The sequence below is a fragment of the Rhodamnia argentea genome, chromosome 3 (assembly GCF_020921035.1).
Source record: "Rhodamnia argentea isolate NSW1041297 chromosome 3, ASM2092103v1, whole genome shotgun sequence".
NCBI classification, from domain to species: Eukaryota; Viridiplantae; Streptophyta; class Magnoliopsida; order Myrtales; family Myrtaceae; genus Rhodamnia; species Rhodamnia argentea.
Genome location: NC_063152.1, coordinates 20067491 through 20080372, shown reverse-complemented (window position 1 = coordinate 20080372; position 12882 = coordinate 20067491). Strand labels below are relative to the sequence as shown.

Here is a 12882-nt window from a genome sequence, read left to right as displayed (position 1 = left end):
AAATAGGATTACTAGATCTAACAAGGTAACGCCTGTTTGTACTTAAACGAAGTCTTGCATTAGATTGACATGAATTATATACATTTTGTGTGCAATATGAGTGTTATTACATCAAGCCATGACGATATTTTCTTACATTAAAATGATTTGATACATGCACCTGCAAGAATGTGTTTGTGCGGATCATCCGAGAAACGACGTATGGCCCGGATAGGCAATTATGGCCTGGATAGGCAAACGTTCCCTTAAAGTCTCAAGGGTTTGTATCATGGGTATATTGAGCCTCGTTCCCGTGAAGGTGATTATGCGAGACGTTCATCTTTTGATGACATTGAGCCTACAAGTGAGTGTTCCCGAGATACGACTTACTAATTATGGCCCCGAATATGCAACTATTATGGTCCGGATAGGCAAACATTGATGGGCCAGATAGGCACAAATTGGCAAGCTAGGAATAATTGTTTGATGTGAATTGCATGAATTGATGTATTCATGACATTTGAACAAAAGTTATGTGGTGAGCTCCACGCATTTGATAATTTACAAATGAAGATTCATGCTCATAGTTACAATAGATCACATGATAGCTTTGTTGGATAGAAAGTCGACATTCCCGCTTTAGGCTTAGTAATTTCATTTACTGGGCTGCTCGCTCATCCCTTTATTTTTCAGGAAACTAAGATGGATCCGCCTCGTATCTCACTGTTTGGAGTGCATGCTCACATGGAATATTCCCAGTCGGAAGTTATGAATATGGAAGCTGGCATCAAAGAGTAGGTGGAAGAATGCTTATGGGTCCTCCGCTTAATTTTGATGGACTGTCGGACTTCCAAGGCAAAGTGATGCCTTAGGAGAGTTCCCGAGTCCGAATGAGGAAGAAGTTCTAATAGTTTAGACAAAGTAAGGAAATGTCGAGTAGCAATACTCAAGAGGACCTTCCTAAATTTTGATTGTACATTTTTAAGTGAAAGTAATGAATATTTTAAGATATACTTGGTACAAATTTAAGTAGGTCTGTAAATTTCTTGGTAGCTGGTATGTATATTTATATAAGTAGCCTACGGTCACTTTTTGCAAATAGATAATAAAGGTTAGCAAAAAATAATAAATAAATTAGAAAAGAGTAGAATAGCTAGTATCTCTATTTATATAAGTAGCATACCGTCAAGTTTTTGCAAATAGATAATAAAGGTTGGTAGAAAATAATAAATAAATTAGAAAAGAGTAGAATAGATGGGCAAAGGTATTGGGGTCGTTACATTTTCATACGGTGCAAATTTAACAATTTATACCATACCCAATCCATACCCGACCCATATTAGTTAAATACTTCTATATTTTAACCAAATCATGTAGTATTTTTTTTCTTATAATTTATTAAGAAAAATAATATTGCTAAAACACTTTCATATGATAATTTTTTTTAATTTTTTTGAAAAAATATTTTTATTATTAAAAATGGTTACTTATTTTTTTTAAAATTAATTTTTTATTATTAAAAAATAGTATTTATTTTTTAGAAAATCATTTTTTATTTTATTTTCCTTTTTCTCCAGCAGCGATGGTTGGCAATGGCCGAAGGTTGGCGGCTGTTGGAGGTAGTGGTGTCGTTCCAAAACAATTTTTACATTTTTCAATTTTAATTTTTTCTTTCTTTTACTTATATAAAATATAAACTAATATACTTGAGGCCCATTTATAAGTGGTGTTTGGGAAGCTGTAGGCCACATGCTTAAAATAGGTAGAAAATAAGTTGAGTTAAAACCCTTATTTGAATAGGCTAAACCCGTATTTGATCTATTTTTTAAATTTATTGAACTCATATATGACCCAAGTGAATAAAAGTAAGTTAAAAAGTAAGTCAAAGACCTTGACACCTCTTGTCGACCCCCTATATAAGTACTTGTATATTTTATAAGAAGTTATTTTTTTTTCGGCCTAAATTAGTCGTTTGAACTGAATTGGTATCAATGTAAAAATGTTTATGACTAAATTGATTCAATTAAAATATTTGGAACTAAATTGGTACAAATGTAATAAGATTATCGCCTTTTTGTTACTTTTCCCCCCTTGTGAAATATCTTTTCACTGCCCGCCACAAGTGAAGTTGCTCTTAGTTAGGACGCGCATTGACAATATTTCTGCTCAAGAAATCAATTTCTGGTCAGAAGTTGATTTTTTTACTTCAGAAGAGAAGTAAATTTTTTTTTACTCTTTTAAGTGGCTCCAAAACTATTTCTGAAGTATAAAATAAAATAAAATAAAGTTATGCTCTTGAAGTTGTGCTACTAAAAGGATTTTTGCTCTAGAAGTATTTTTGGAGCAAAAATTCTACTCTAAAAATGTTGTCCCGCACGGCCTTATTTGCTCTTTGTTGATATCACCTTTATGATGACACCCAATGCGGCTACTTTATTTATGAAAAGATAACAAGAATGGGTTATTTCAACTTGAACGCAAGTTGATATCTTTGGTTAGGCAAAATGGCTTCCGACCAGTAGCCATCAATGCCCGCCCACCCTTAGGTCGGCCATTCCCTGTCTAAGGTTCTACCTTCTTGTTGTCTCCGAGGCTGACACAAGTGAAGTTGCTCTTAGTTAGGACGCGCATTGACAATATTTCTGCTCAAGAAATCAATTTCTGGTCAGAAATTGATTTTTTTACTTCATAAGAGAAGTAAATTTTTTTTTACTCTTTTAAGTGGCTCCAAAACTATTTCTGAAGTATAAAATAAAATAAAATAAAGTTATGCTCTAGAAGTTGTGCTACTAAAAGGATTTTTGCTCTAGAAGTATTTTTGGAGCAAAAATTCTACTCGAAAAATATTGTCCCGCACGGCCTTATTTGCTCTTTGTTGATATCACCTTTATGATGACACCCAATGCGGCTACTTTATTTATGAAAAGATAACAAGAATGGGTTATTTCAGCTTGAACGCAAGTTGATATCTTTGGTTAGGCAAAATGGCTTCCGACCAGTAGCCATCAATGCCCGCCCACCCTTAGGTCGGCCATTCCCCGTCTAAGGTTCTACCTTCTTGTTGTCTCCGAGGGCGACACAAGTGAAGTTGCTCTTAGTTAGGACGCGCATTGACAATATTTCTGCTCAAGAAATCAATTTCTGGTCGAAAATTGATTTTTTTACTTCATAAGAGAAGTAAATTTTTTTTTACTCTTTTAAGTGGCTCCAAAACTATTTCTGAAGTATAAAATAAAATAAAATAAAGTTATGCTCTAGAAGTTGTGCTACTAAAAGGATTTTTTCTCTAGAAGTATTTTTGGAGCAAAAATTCTACTCGAAAATATTGTCCCGCACGGCCTTATTTGCTCTTTGTTGATATCACCTTTATGATGACACCCAATGCGGCTACTTTATTTATGAAAAGATAACAAGAATGGGTTATTTCAGCTTGAACGCAAGTTGATATCTTTGGTTAGGCAAAATGGCTTCCGACCGCAGCCATCAATGCCCGCCCACCCTTAGGTCGGCCATTCCCTCGTCTAAGGTTCTACCTTCTTGTTGTCTCCGAGGCTGACACAAGTGAAGTTGCTCTTAGTTAGGACGCGCATTGACAATATTTACGCTCAAGAAATCAATTTCCGGTCAGAAATTGATTTTTTTACTTCATAAGAGAAGTAAATTTTTTTTTACTCTTTTAAGTGGCTCCAAAACTATTTCTGAAGTATAAAATAAAATAAAATAAAGTTATGCTCTAGAAGTTGTGCTACTAAAAGGATTTTTGCTCTAGAAGTATTTTTGGAGCAAAAATTCTACTCTGAAAATATTGTCCCGCACGGCCTTATTTGCTCTTTGTTGATATCACCTTTATGATGACACCCAATGCGGCTACTTTATTTATGAAAAGATAACAAGAATGGGTTATTTCAGCTTGAACGCAAGTTGATATCTTTGGTTAGGCAAAATGGCTTCCGACCGGTAGCCATCAATGCCCGCCCACCCTTAGGTCGGCCATTCCCTGTCTAAGGTTCTACCTTCTTGTTGTCTCCGAGGCCGACACAAGTGAAGTTGCTCTTAGTTAGGACGCGCATTGACAATATTTTCGCTCAAGAAATCAATTTAAGGTCGAGAAATTGATTTTTTTACTTCATAAGAGAAGTAAATTTTTTTTTACTCTTTTAAGTGGCTCCAAAACTATTTCTGAAGTATAAAATAAAATAAAATAAAGTTATGCTCTAGAAGTTGTGCTACTAAAAGGATTTTTGCTCTAGAAGTATTTTTGGAGCAAAAATTCTACTCCGAAAATATTGTCCCGCACGGCCTTATTTGCTCTTTGTTGATATCACCTTTATGATGACACCCAATGCGGCTACTTTATTTATGAAAAGATAACAAGAATGGGTTATTTCAGCTTGAACGCAAGTTGATATCTTTGGTTAGGCAAAATGGCTTCCGACCGGTAGCCATCAATGCCCGCCCACCCTTAGGTCGGCCATTCCCTGTCTAAGGTTCTACCTTCTTGTTGTCTACCGAGGCCGACACAAGTGAAGTTGCTCTTAGTTAGGACGCGCATTGACAATATTTCTGCTCAAGAAATCAATTTCTGGTCAGAAATTGATTTTTTTACTTCATAAGAGAAGTAAATTTTTTTTACTCTTTTAAGTGGCTCCAAAACTATTTCAAGTATAAAATAAAATAAAATAAAGTTATGCTCTAGAAGTTGTGCTACTAAAAGGATTTTTGCTCTAGAAGTATTTTTGGAGCAAAAATTCTACTCTGAAAATATTGTCCCGCACGGCCTTATTTGCTCTTTGTTGATATCACCTTTATGATGACACCCAATGCGGCTACTTTATTTATGAAAAGATAACAAGAATGGGTTATTTCAGCTTGAACGCAAGTTGATATCTTTGGTTAGGCAAAATGGCTTCCGACCGGTAGCCATCAATGCCCGCCCACCCTTAGGTCGGCCATTCCCTGTCTAAGGTTCTACCTTCTTGTTGTCTCCGAGGCTGACACAAGTGAAGTTGCTCTTAGTTAGGACGCGCATTGACAATATTTCTGCTCAAGAAATCAATTTCTGGTCAGAAATTGATTTTTTTACTTCATAAGAGAAGTAAATTTTTTTTTACTCTTTTAAGTGGCTCCAAAACTATTTCTGAAGTATAAAATAAAATAAAATAAAGTTATGCTCTAGAAGTTGTGCTACTAAAAGGATTTTTGCTCTAGAAGTATTTTTGGAGCAAAAATTCTACTCCGAAAATATTGTCCTGCACGGCCTTATTTGCTCTTTGTTGATATCACCTTTATGATGACACCCAATGCGGCTACTTTATTTATGAAAAGATAACAAGAATGGGTTATTTCAGCTTGAACGCAAGTTGATATCTTTGGTTAGGCAAAATGGCTTCCGACCAGTAGCCATCAATGCCCGCCCACCCTTAGGTCGGCCATTCCCTGTCTAAGGTTCTACCTTCTTGTTGTCTCTGAGGCTGACACGTTGGTTGTGGTAAGTTTGCCGATTCCTGTAATATTTACGAAACCCATTATTTATGTCGAAGACGAGCCCCTTGACCCATGGACAAAGAGACCCATGTATGCCGCCAACTATAAATGTTAAGTGATCCGAGAAGCTAAAACCCCCAACCAAAAACTGATCATCTCAAACTTAGCTAAAACAAAAGCATTTGATTTAGCTCCCATCGCCAACCTAAAACTCCAACTACGTTGATGGAAAGCCTTCGATGCGATTGTGAGCACCCGCTCGAAACGGTAGCTGGCAATGAGATCGTGATGAACCCCCTTGATCTCGGAGAGTTCAGGCGTCAAGGACACATGGTCGTCGACTTCCTAGCCGACTACTACAAGAACATTGAGGAGTACCCGGTTCTGAGCCAAGTCGAGCCTGGGTATCTTTCCAAATGCCTCCCGAGTTCCGCCCCGCACGATGGAGAACCCATGGAGGCCATGCTTGACGATGTGCGCCGGCACATAGTCCCGGGTTTGACTCATTGGCAGAGCCCCAATTTCTTCGCCTACTTCCAGATCAGCTCTAGCACTGCGGCAATCCTCGGCGAGATGCTTTGTGCGGGGTATAACGTGGTGGGGCTCAACTGGGTCTCGTCACCCGCGGCGACTGAGCTTGAGAGCCTAGTCATGGACTGGCTCGGGAAAATGCTGGACTTGCCGAGGCCGTTCCTCTTTTCAGGGAATGGTGGGGGAGTCATTGAAGGGAATACCGCCGAGGCCATCATTTGTACTCTCACTGCTGCGAGAGATAGGGTCCTGAGGAGGGCGGGACATGATTCCATCACGAAGCTCGTCGTCTACGGGTCAGATCAAACGCATTGCTCGTTCCTGAAAGCTGCCCGGATTGCAGGAATCGACCCACAGAACATCCGGGCCTTGAAGACAACGAAGTCGACCTTGTTCGGCTTGTCTCCAGACTCGCTAAGGAAGGCAATCTGTTTGGACATCGATGCGGGGTTGATTCCATTGTACTTATGTGCCACGGTAGGGACAACTTCCATCACAGCCGTCGACCCGCTGGCGCCTCTATGTAAAGTCGCGAGCGAGTTCGACATGTGGGTCCATGTTGACGCCGCGTACGCCGGAGCATCATGTATATGCCCCGAGTTCAGAAAATTCATCAATGGAATCGAGCTTGCGGACTCATTCAGCTTCAATGCCCATAAGTGGCTGTTGACCTCCCTTGATTGCTGCTGCCTCTGGGTAAAAGACCCAAATGCCATCGTGAAGTCCTTATCGACAGACCCCGAGTACCTCAAGAATGAGGCATCTGAGTCAAAACAAGTTGTGGACTACAAAGATTGGCAAGTTTCTGTCAGCAGGAGGTTCAGGGCATTGAAGCTGTGGCTTGTTCTCAGGAGCTATGGCGTGCACAATCTGAGGAATCACATAAGGATCCATTGTCGATTGGCGAAGCTCTTCGAGGAGCTCGTAGGGGAAGACGGCCGATTCGAAGTCGTCTTTCCGAGAAATTTTGCGTTGGTTTGTTTCCGGATACGTCCTTCAGTAGCCACCAGCATGTCAAATGTCCACACGGTCCATGAAGGAGACGGTGAAGCATGGAAATCGAACGAGGCGAACAAGCTCAATGCACAGTTGCTTCACGCTATCAATACTTCGGGTCGGGTCTTCATGACTCATGCGGTGATCGGAGGAGTTTATGTTCTCCGCTTCGCCGTCGGGGCGACACTGGTGAGAGAGAGGCACGTGACCATGGCTTGGAAGGTGGTGCAAGAACATGCAAATTCTCTATTTGGCATGCCGAGGAGTGAGCAACACGCTACATAACTAGCGTGCAACAAAGCTCAAAATGCGCTGCGTAATCCATTACAGGTGTTGCGCAAAAGTTTGGGCCACACTTTTTCAGCATTAGGCAACACTCATTTCAATAAGCAACACTCGTAACAAAGTGTAGCATGGTATCATCTTCAATGGCTCTTTTTCAATGCTTGACAAAATAAAGATTGTTGCCAAAAGTTCTAGGCAAAAAAAAAAAAAGAAAAGAATTGTTGGCCAAATTGTGGAAGTAATTGAAATACAATAAAATAAAAATGGAAGCCAATTTGGAAATTCAGGGCTTACATAGTAACGATTTTGGTTCTCCGATTCTATTCCTTAAAACAAAAAAGAATGAGAATCGTGTTTGGTAACGTAAATGATCTCTGCTTCTATTTCATGGAACAATTTTAGAGCAAAAACAAGAACAAAAATAAAGTTGGTTTTGAAAAAAGAATCACTTTTGAGAATCACAAAACAGAACAAATCTCTTACTTTTACTTACAAAAAAAAAAAAAAAATCTCTTACTTTTCCCTTTCAGTTCTTTTATCACTTTTCACTCAATCTAAAACATAACGAAGTCTCATTTTCAAAGAAAAATATATAAGATAATAAAAAAATAAAAAAAAAATTGAAAAAAATTCTAAAAATTTCAGAAAATTCCTAAAAATAGAAGAAGCTTAGATTAGGCTAGTTTGATCTCATTTTCATAAATTTGGGCCTAAATTCCCTAGATTTCATATATTTTATTCTTTTTCAGGAAAATCATAAATAACTTTGAAATTAAACCCGAACCACATTTCCCCAAGCCCTTAAGGCTTCATTAGGGTTTTTTGATGCAATTTATCAATAGTATGATTCTTTGATTGCACACTTGATTTCATTGGTTGTGATTTACCAAGGTTTAAGTGCTTTGCACTTAGTCTAGTTTTAGAAAATTTGAAAAAAAAAAAAGACAAAAACAATATGCGTGAACACTTAGCATTGGCTTACCTCATAGGTTTAAAAATGAATTAAAATTTGCATGAAACATATTTAGAAAACAATCAACTTCGGTGCCGAAAGGGCATCGGTGGAAATACCGACGTAAGCAAGTCTCTGGACCCTATATTTACGTGGTTGCGTAGAATCGAACGATTTCTCCCCAGCATTCGATAAGGTTCTCGATCTATCTTCCTTCCTCAAAGACTGATGGTGACTCCATTTGTATGTACACATACATATGTCATCGATCACACTAAGATCGAATTTTATTTTCCTTCGTTGCAATTTGGTATAAACTTGCGAGAGCTTAAACTAATCTAAAAGGGCGTCGGTGGAAACACCGACTTAGCCAAGTCCTTGGACCCTAGATTTTTTTGATTGCGTAGAATCGAACGGTTTTGCTCGAGCGTTCGATAAGGTTCTCAATCTACCTTCATCAAAGACTATTAGCGAATCCATTTACGTGTACACATACACATGCCATCGATCACACTAAGATCGAATTTGATATCCTTCGTTTCGATTTGGTATAGGACTGCGAGGACCCGAGCTAATCTAAAATCACACAAGAACCCAACATGGTCTATCCTTTTTTAACCTTACAATGACTCGGTATAACATGACAATTAGACAGAATAGCACGAAAAAAATATTATATACAATATGCAATATGTTAGGTAAGAGAATCAATATAAATTAATCTTCGATTAATTCGAAATTTAGAAAAAAAAATTCACAAAGTAACTACGTAATTATTTGACTTAAATGACAAAAATTGGGAAGAAAAATTATTTTCTAGAGCAAAAATTTTGTGCGGTTACCAAACGTGTTTTTGTTCCAGGAACAAAAATTTTACGCAGATTGTCAAACATATTCGATTATCTAAAACTCATTTCAGGAACAAAATTAGAAAAAACAATTCTACTCAAAATCACTTTTTAAAATCAGAATCGTTGACATGCATGCCCTCAAACATAGGATCTTCAAATTATTGGAGAAGGAATAACTCACCACAACTAGCCGCAAAGACATTACTTAATCTATTAATTTAGTCTTGCAAGATTTTTATATATAAGTAAGAACAAAAAAAAAAAAAACACAAGGCACCCTATGTAAAAAATTAAAGGTGCATTTGTTTCGCGGAAAATAAATAATTAATATTTTCCAAAAATTATAGTTTACATCTCTTAACAAAGATGAACAATCGAAAAATATTTTCATCGCTCATGAAAGTGTTCGGACATAAATTTTTATTGTAAATAAAAAGAATATCATTGGCTTATTATTTGAAGTGATATAAGCGATCATTTTTAGAAAAATATTTTTCAAATTATTTATTTTTCACAAAACAACGAAGCCTAAAGTTTTGAATCTTTCTAAAACAGTCTATCCATCTTTTCTTTTACGGCCAATAAAATAATATTTTGTCACTTGCCAAAAAGACATGGTCTAACAAAAAATTTCTTCTTTTCTGATATTGACACAAATGCTGCCTAATGATCGAGTCTAAGCGACACTTATGTTGTTCCTTTTCATAGCCAGTCTCTTGTTAAAACACATTATAATAGCATTGGCAAAGCTACTTTTAAGCGATGAAGTTTGTGTTACCTAAAGTACTTTTTTTTAGTACCTTAGGACGACACGTTTCCCAGTCAAAAAGAGCCCTTTTAGTTTTTTTCAAACTCTATTCACCTCATTTGTACTCAGGTTCAATTTACTCAATAAATCAATATTTGACTTTTCTGTTGACTTTTTGGTCAAACATTGATGTCAACCCTTGGTCAACATTTTGAACAAATTGAAAAAAAATTAACAAATCATCAATTCAAATTTTTGCTGGCTTAATTGAACTTTTCGTTCTTAGCTTTTACCAAAAATAGAGTCGAGAGTCGACTTTTCGATCAAATTGATGACTTTGACCTTTAGTCAAGAAATTTCAAAATTGCATTAAAATCCATCCGATTCCACTTGATTTTTTTGAATTGTAGTGAATATTGTATTCAATGGGCAGAAAATATTGCTTCTCGACATTTAATCTAGGGATCGTAACAACTTAAGATTGCAAGCGAATTTCAAGAGTTCGAACTTGAGACGGGCGGCCATTATTTGAGGACAAGTTAATGGGCCCCCATTGACCCCTCATTAATAGTGGCAATTAAACCAATTCAAATCTAATTAGGCCAAATTAATTGAATCTTGATGTCAGTTTTGGCAAAATCATGGTAATTTGGCAAAATTTAGCTGAAACGACGAGTTGGGACCAACAAAGTCAAGCTAGATAAGCCCATTTGACTGGACTAGGTTCGACCCACTTAGGCCAAAGCCCAACTCGGCCAGTTGGGCCAAATCAAGTGCGATAACCAAAGTCATATTGAGAAGAATTAAGATAATTAGAGGGCCTCGGCCCGACCCTGGCAACACGATTGGACCCAAACCGATTTGGCCCAATGGGCCAAGCCTTATTTGGATGCATTCGGCACACTCAGCCAAGACAGTAAGCCCAATAAAATAATTAGAGAGAATTCAGACAATCAAAGGACCACTGGTCAACCCGAGCCGACCCGGGTGGGCTTGATCGGGCTCGGCCCATTAGGCCGAAACCCAATTGAAGCATTTCTTTAGCCGAAGTTGTTCCCACTGAGGCAGATTCTCCGTCCACACCACGCTGGCGGAGGTAGTCGTAGTGTTTATAGTTGGGTAAAAGAAACCCTCATCTAGTTCTTTCTTTCGACTCTAGAACCAGCAAATGACCATGGAACTAAAAAGAGAGAGTAAGGTACACACTTAGATCTTCTTCTGTACAGTGCATATGCGAAAAAAGTTACAGGCAGTAGTCAATCTTTAACTTATCATAAGTTCCAGAATCTATAATGATTTTACAACTGCTACCCTGCCTGACAAACTCCGAGACAAAACAAATAATGAAGTTGGCTAAAATGATCTCTAGGGGCAACCTGTAATTTTCACTAAAAAAGAGTGGCCGGAATGAGGACTACGTGATGCCATCAGAAATGACTTCAACATCCAAGGCAAATTATCAGCACTCATAGCATGCTAAATGCCGCTGTCCAACTTTCTTAAGTGTAAGTCCTCCAAATAGTCAAGGTTAATTCTGCTTATTATGGTATTTTACGGTGAAGGGACCTCAAAAAACAAACATGAATCAATTGCGAAAACAAACAGACATGCAAGCTAACAAGGGTAAGTTGATTTTCTCTCTCAAGTTACCGTCGTCTTTCCTAACCGTTCATTTCGTTGAAAAGTAAAAAGAGTGGATCCTTAGGTTCTTACTAAATCGGCGCGGTTTTTAATCAGAAACTTGTGATTTAGTACTCACACGGCTCCTCGCGGGCCATCATGTTGGATGGTAGCTGTTTTCAAGAGCAAATAAGGCCGAGCAAAAGAAAGAGGTGAACAAAAAAAAAGGCTGTTGATATAATGCTTCCAATGCTAGTCGGTCGGTATTGGACCCTCAAGAGTTTGTTAAGTCACTTAATCCTCCAAAAATCCCCCGGTGGAAGGTGAGGAAATAAGATTTCTTCTCTCAGTCATCTAACTCTGCAACATCAATCTCATCATAAGAACTTTCTGACAATCTCAATTTAGCATTTCACCACCTTAATAAATCACTCAGTTTCGATATTAAAGGAAACATCGTGTGAGAAAACAAAAGCAAACCTGATCCGCCTTCTTCAGAAACCAAGTTCTTGCTGTGAGCAGGGGAGAGAGAAAGAGCCTCCTTTTTTTCCTTTCAACGGCCATCCAACTTCATTTTTAGTTCAATGGACATTGGTCTATAGGTCGAAGACTTCCCACCAGTCGCGGGATTTTGTTGGCAATTGATGGAGCTTTGCAACCTCATCGCGCAGAATTCCAGTCGATTCGCCGATAAACTAGTGCGGATTAAATTGCTAGTCCGTATAAAATTCAAGATTGCATAAATTCTGTGTTTAGCTCTTGCCCAAGACAAGGTAAAGTCAATTATAATAGGGATATAGCCTAGATAAAAAAAAACATCACATGAAGGAGGTGGAATAAAGTTGAATATAATTTCTAATACCCATAATGTAAGAGTTACTTTTCTTGAATAACAAACTTCTTAAACTAATTAAAATATTATAAAATTATAATTTAAAAATAAATTTCAAAATGAGAAACAACAATTTTATTTTTATCTGTTTCTATCTTTATTTATATATTCAGACTTCTTTGAATCTTATAATATATATTCGATATACATAAAACTATATATTTATTATTTGTATATATTACCTATTTTAGGTATATTAATATGGTTCATTATTTAGTAAAATTATATGAGAGAATGATGGAAGGGGAAAAGAAATAAAAAAAGAAAGGCAAAATATTAAAAAATAAGAAAATAAAATTCAAGCAGGCAAAAGTGTCGCGAGGGATTCTTATGATCTCCATTTATGCAATTTTTAAGTTCATTAATACTGATATATCGTTCATACAAAACAATTGACATAATAGGATTTGAAAATATCCTATTTTAAATTACTCCGATTTACCAACAGTGGATAGAATATAGCAAGATCGATGAATTACATATCATATCATATCATATCATATCATATGCAGTGTTATCCCATCTAGAAAATCAAACCACTAAA

General features: G+C 37.2%; 1 protein-coding gene across 1 annotated transcript; it reads left to right on the top strand.

Moving 5' to 3' along the window:
• Positions 1-5566: 5566 nt before the first annotated feature.
• Positions 5567-7527, top strand: LOC115726347 (tyrosine decarboxylase-like). The gene is made up of 2 exons (XM_030656177.2): positions 5567-7275; positions 7311-7527. Exon 1 carries the CDS (start codon positions 5689-5691, stop codon positions 7273-7275), a length of 1587 nt encoding a protein of 528 aa, XP_030512037.1. The 5' UTR covers positions 5567-5688; the 3' UTR covers positions 7311-7527.
• The last annotated feature ends 5355 nt before the right edge of the window (positions 7528-12882 follow it).

Coding starts and splice junctions, on each gene's coding strand:
- LOC115726347 (XM_030656177.2), top strand. CDS start 5,689: ATGGAAAGCCTTCGATGCGATTGTGAGCACCCGCTCGAAACGGTAGCT.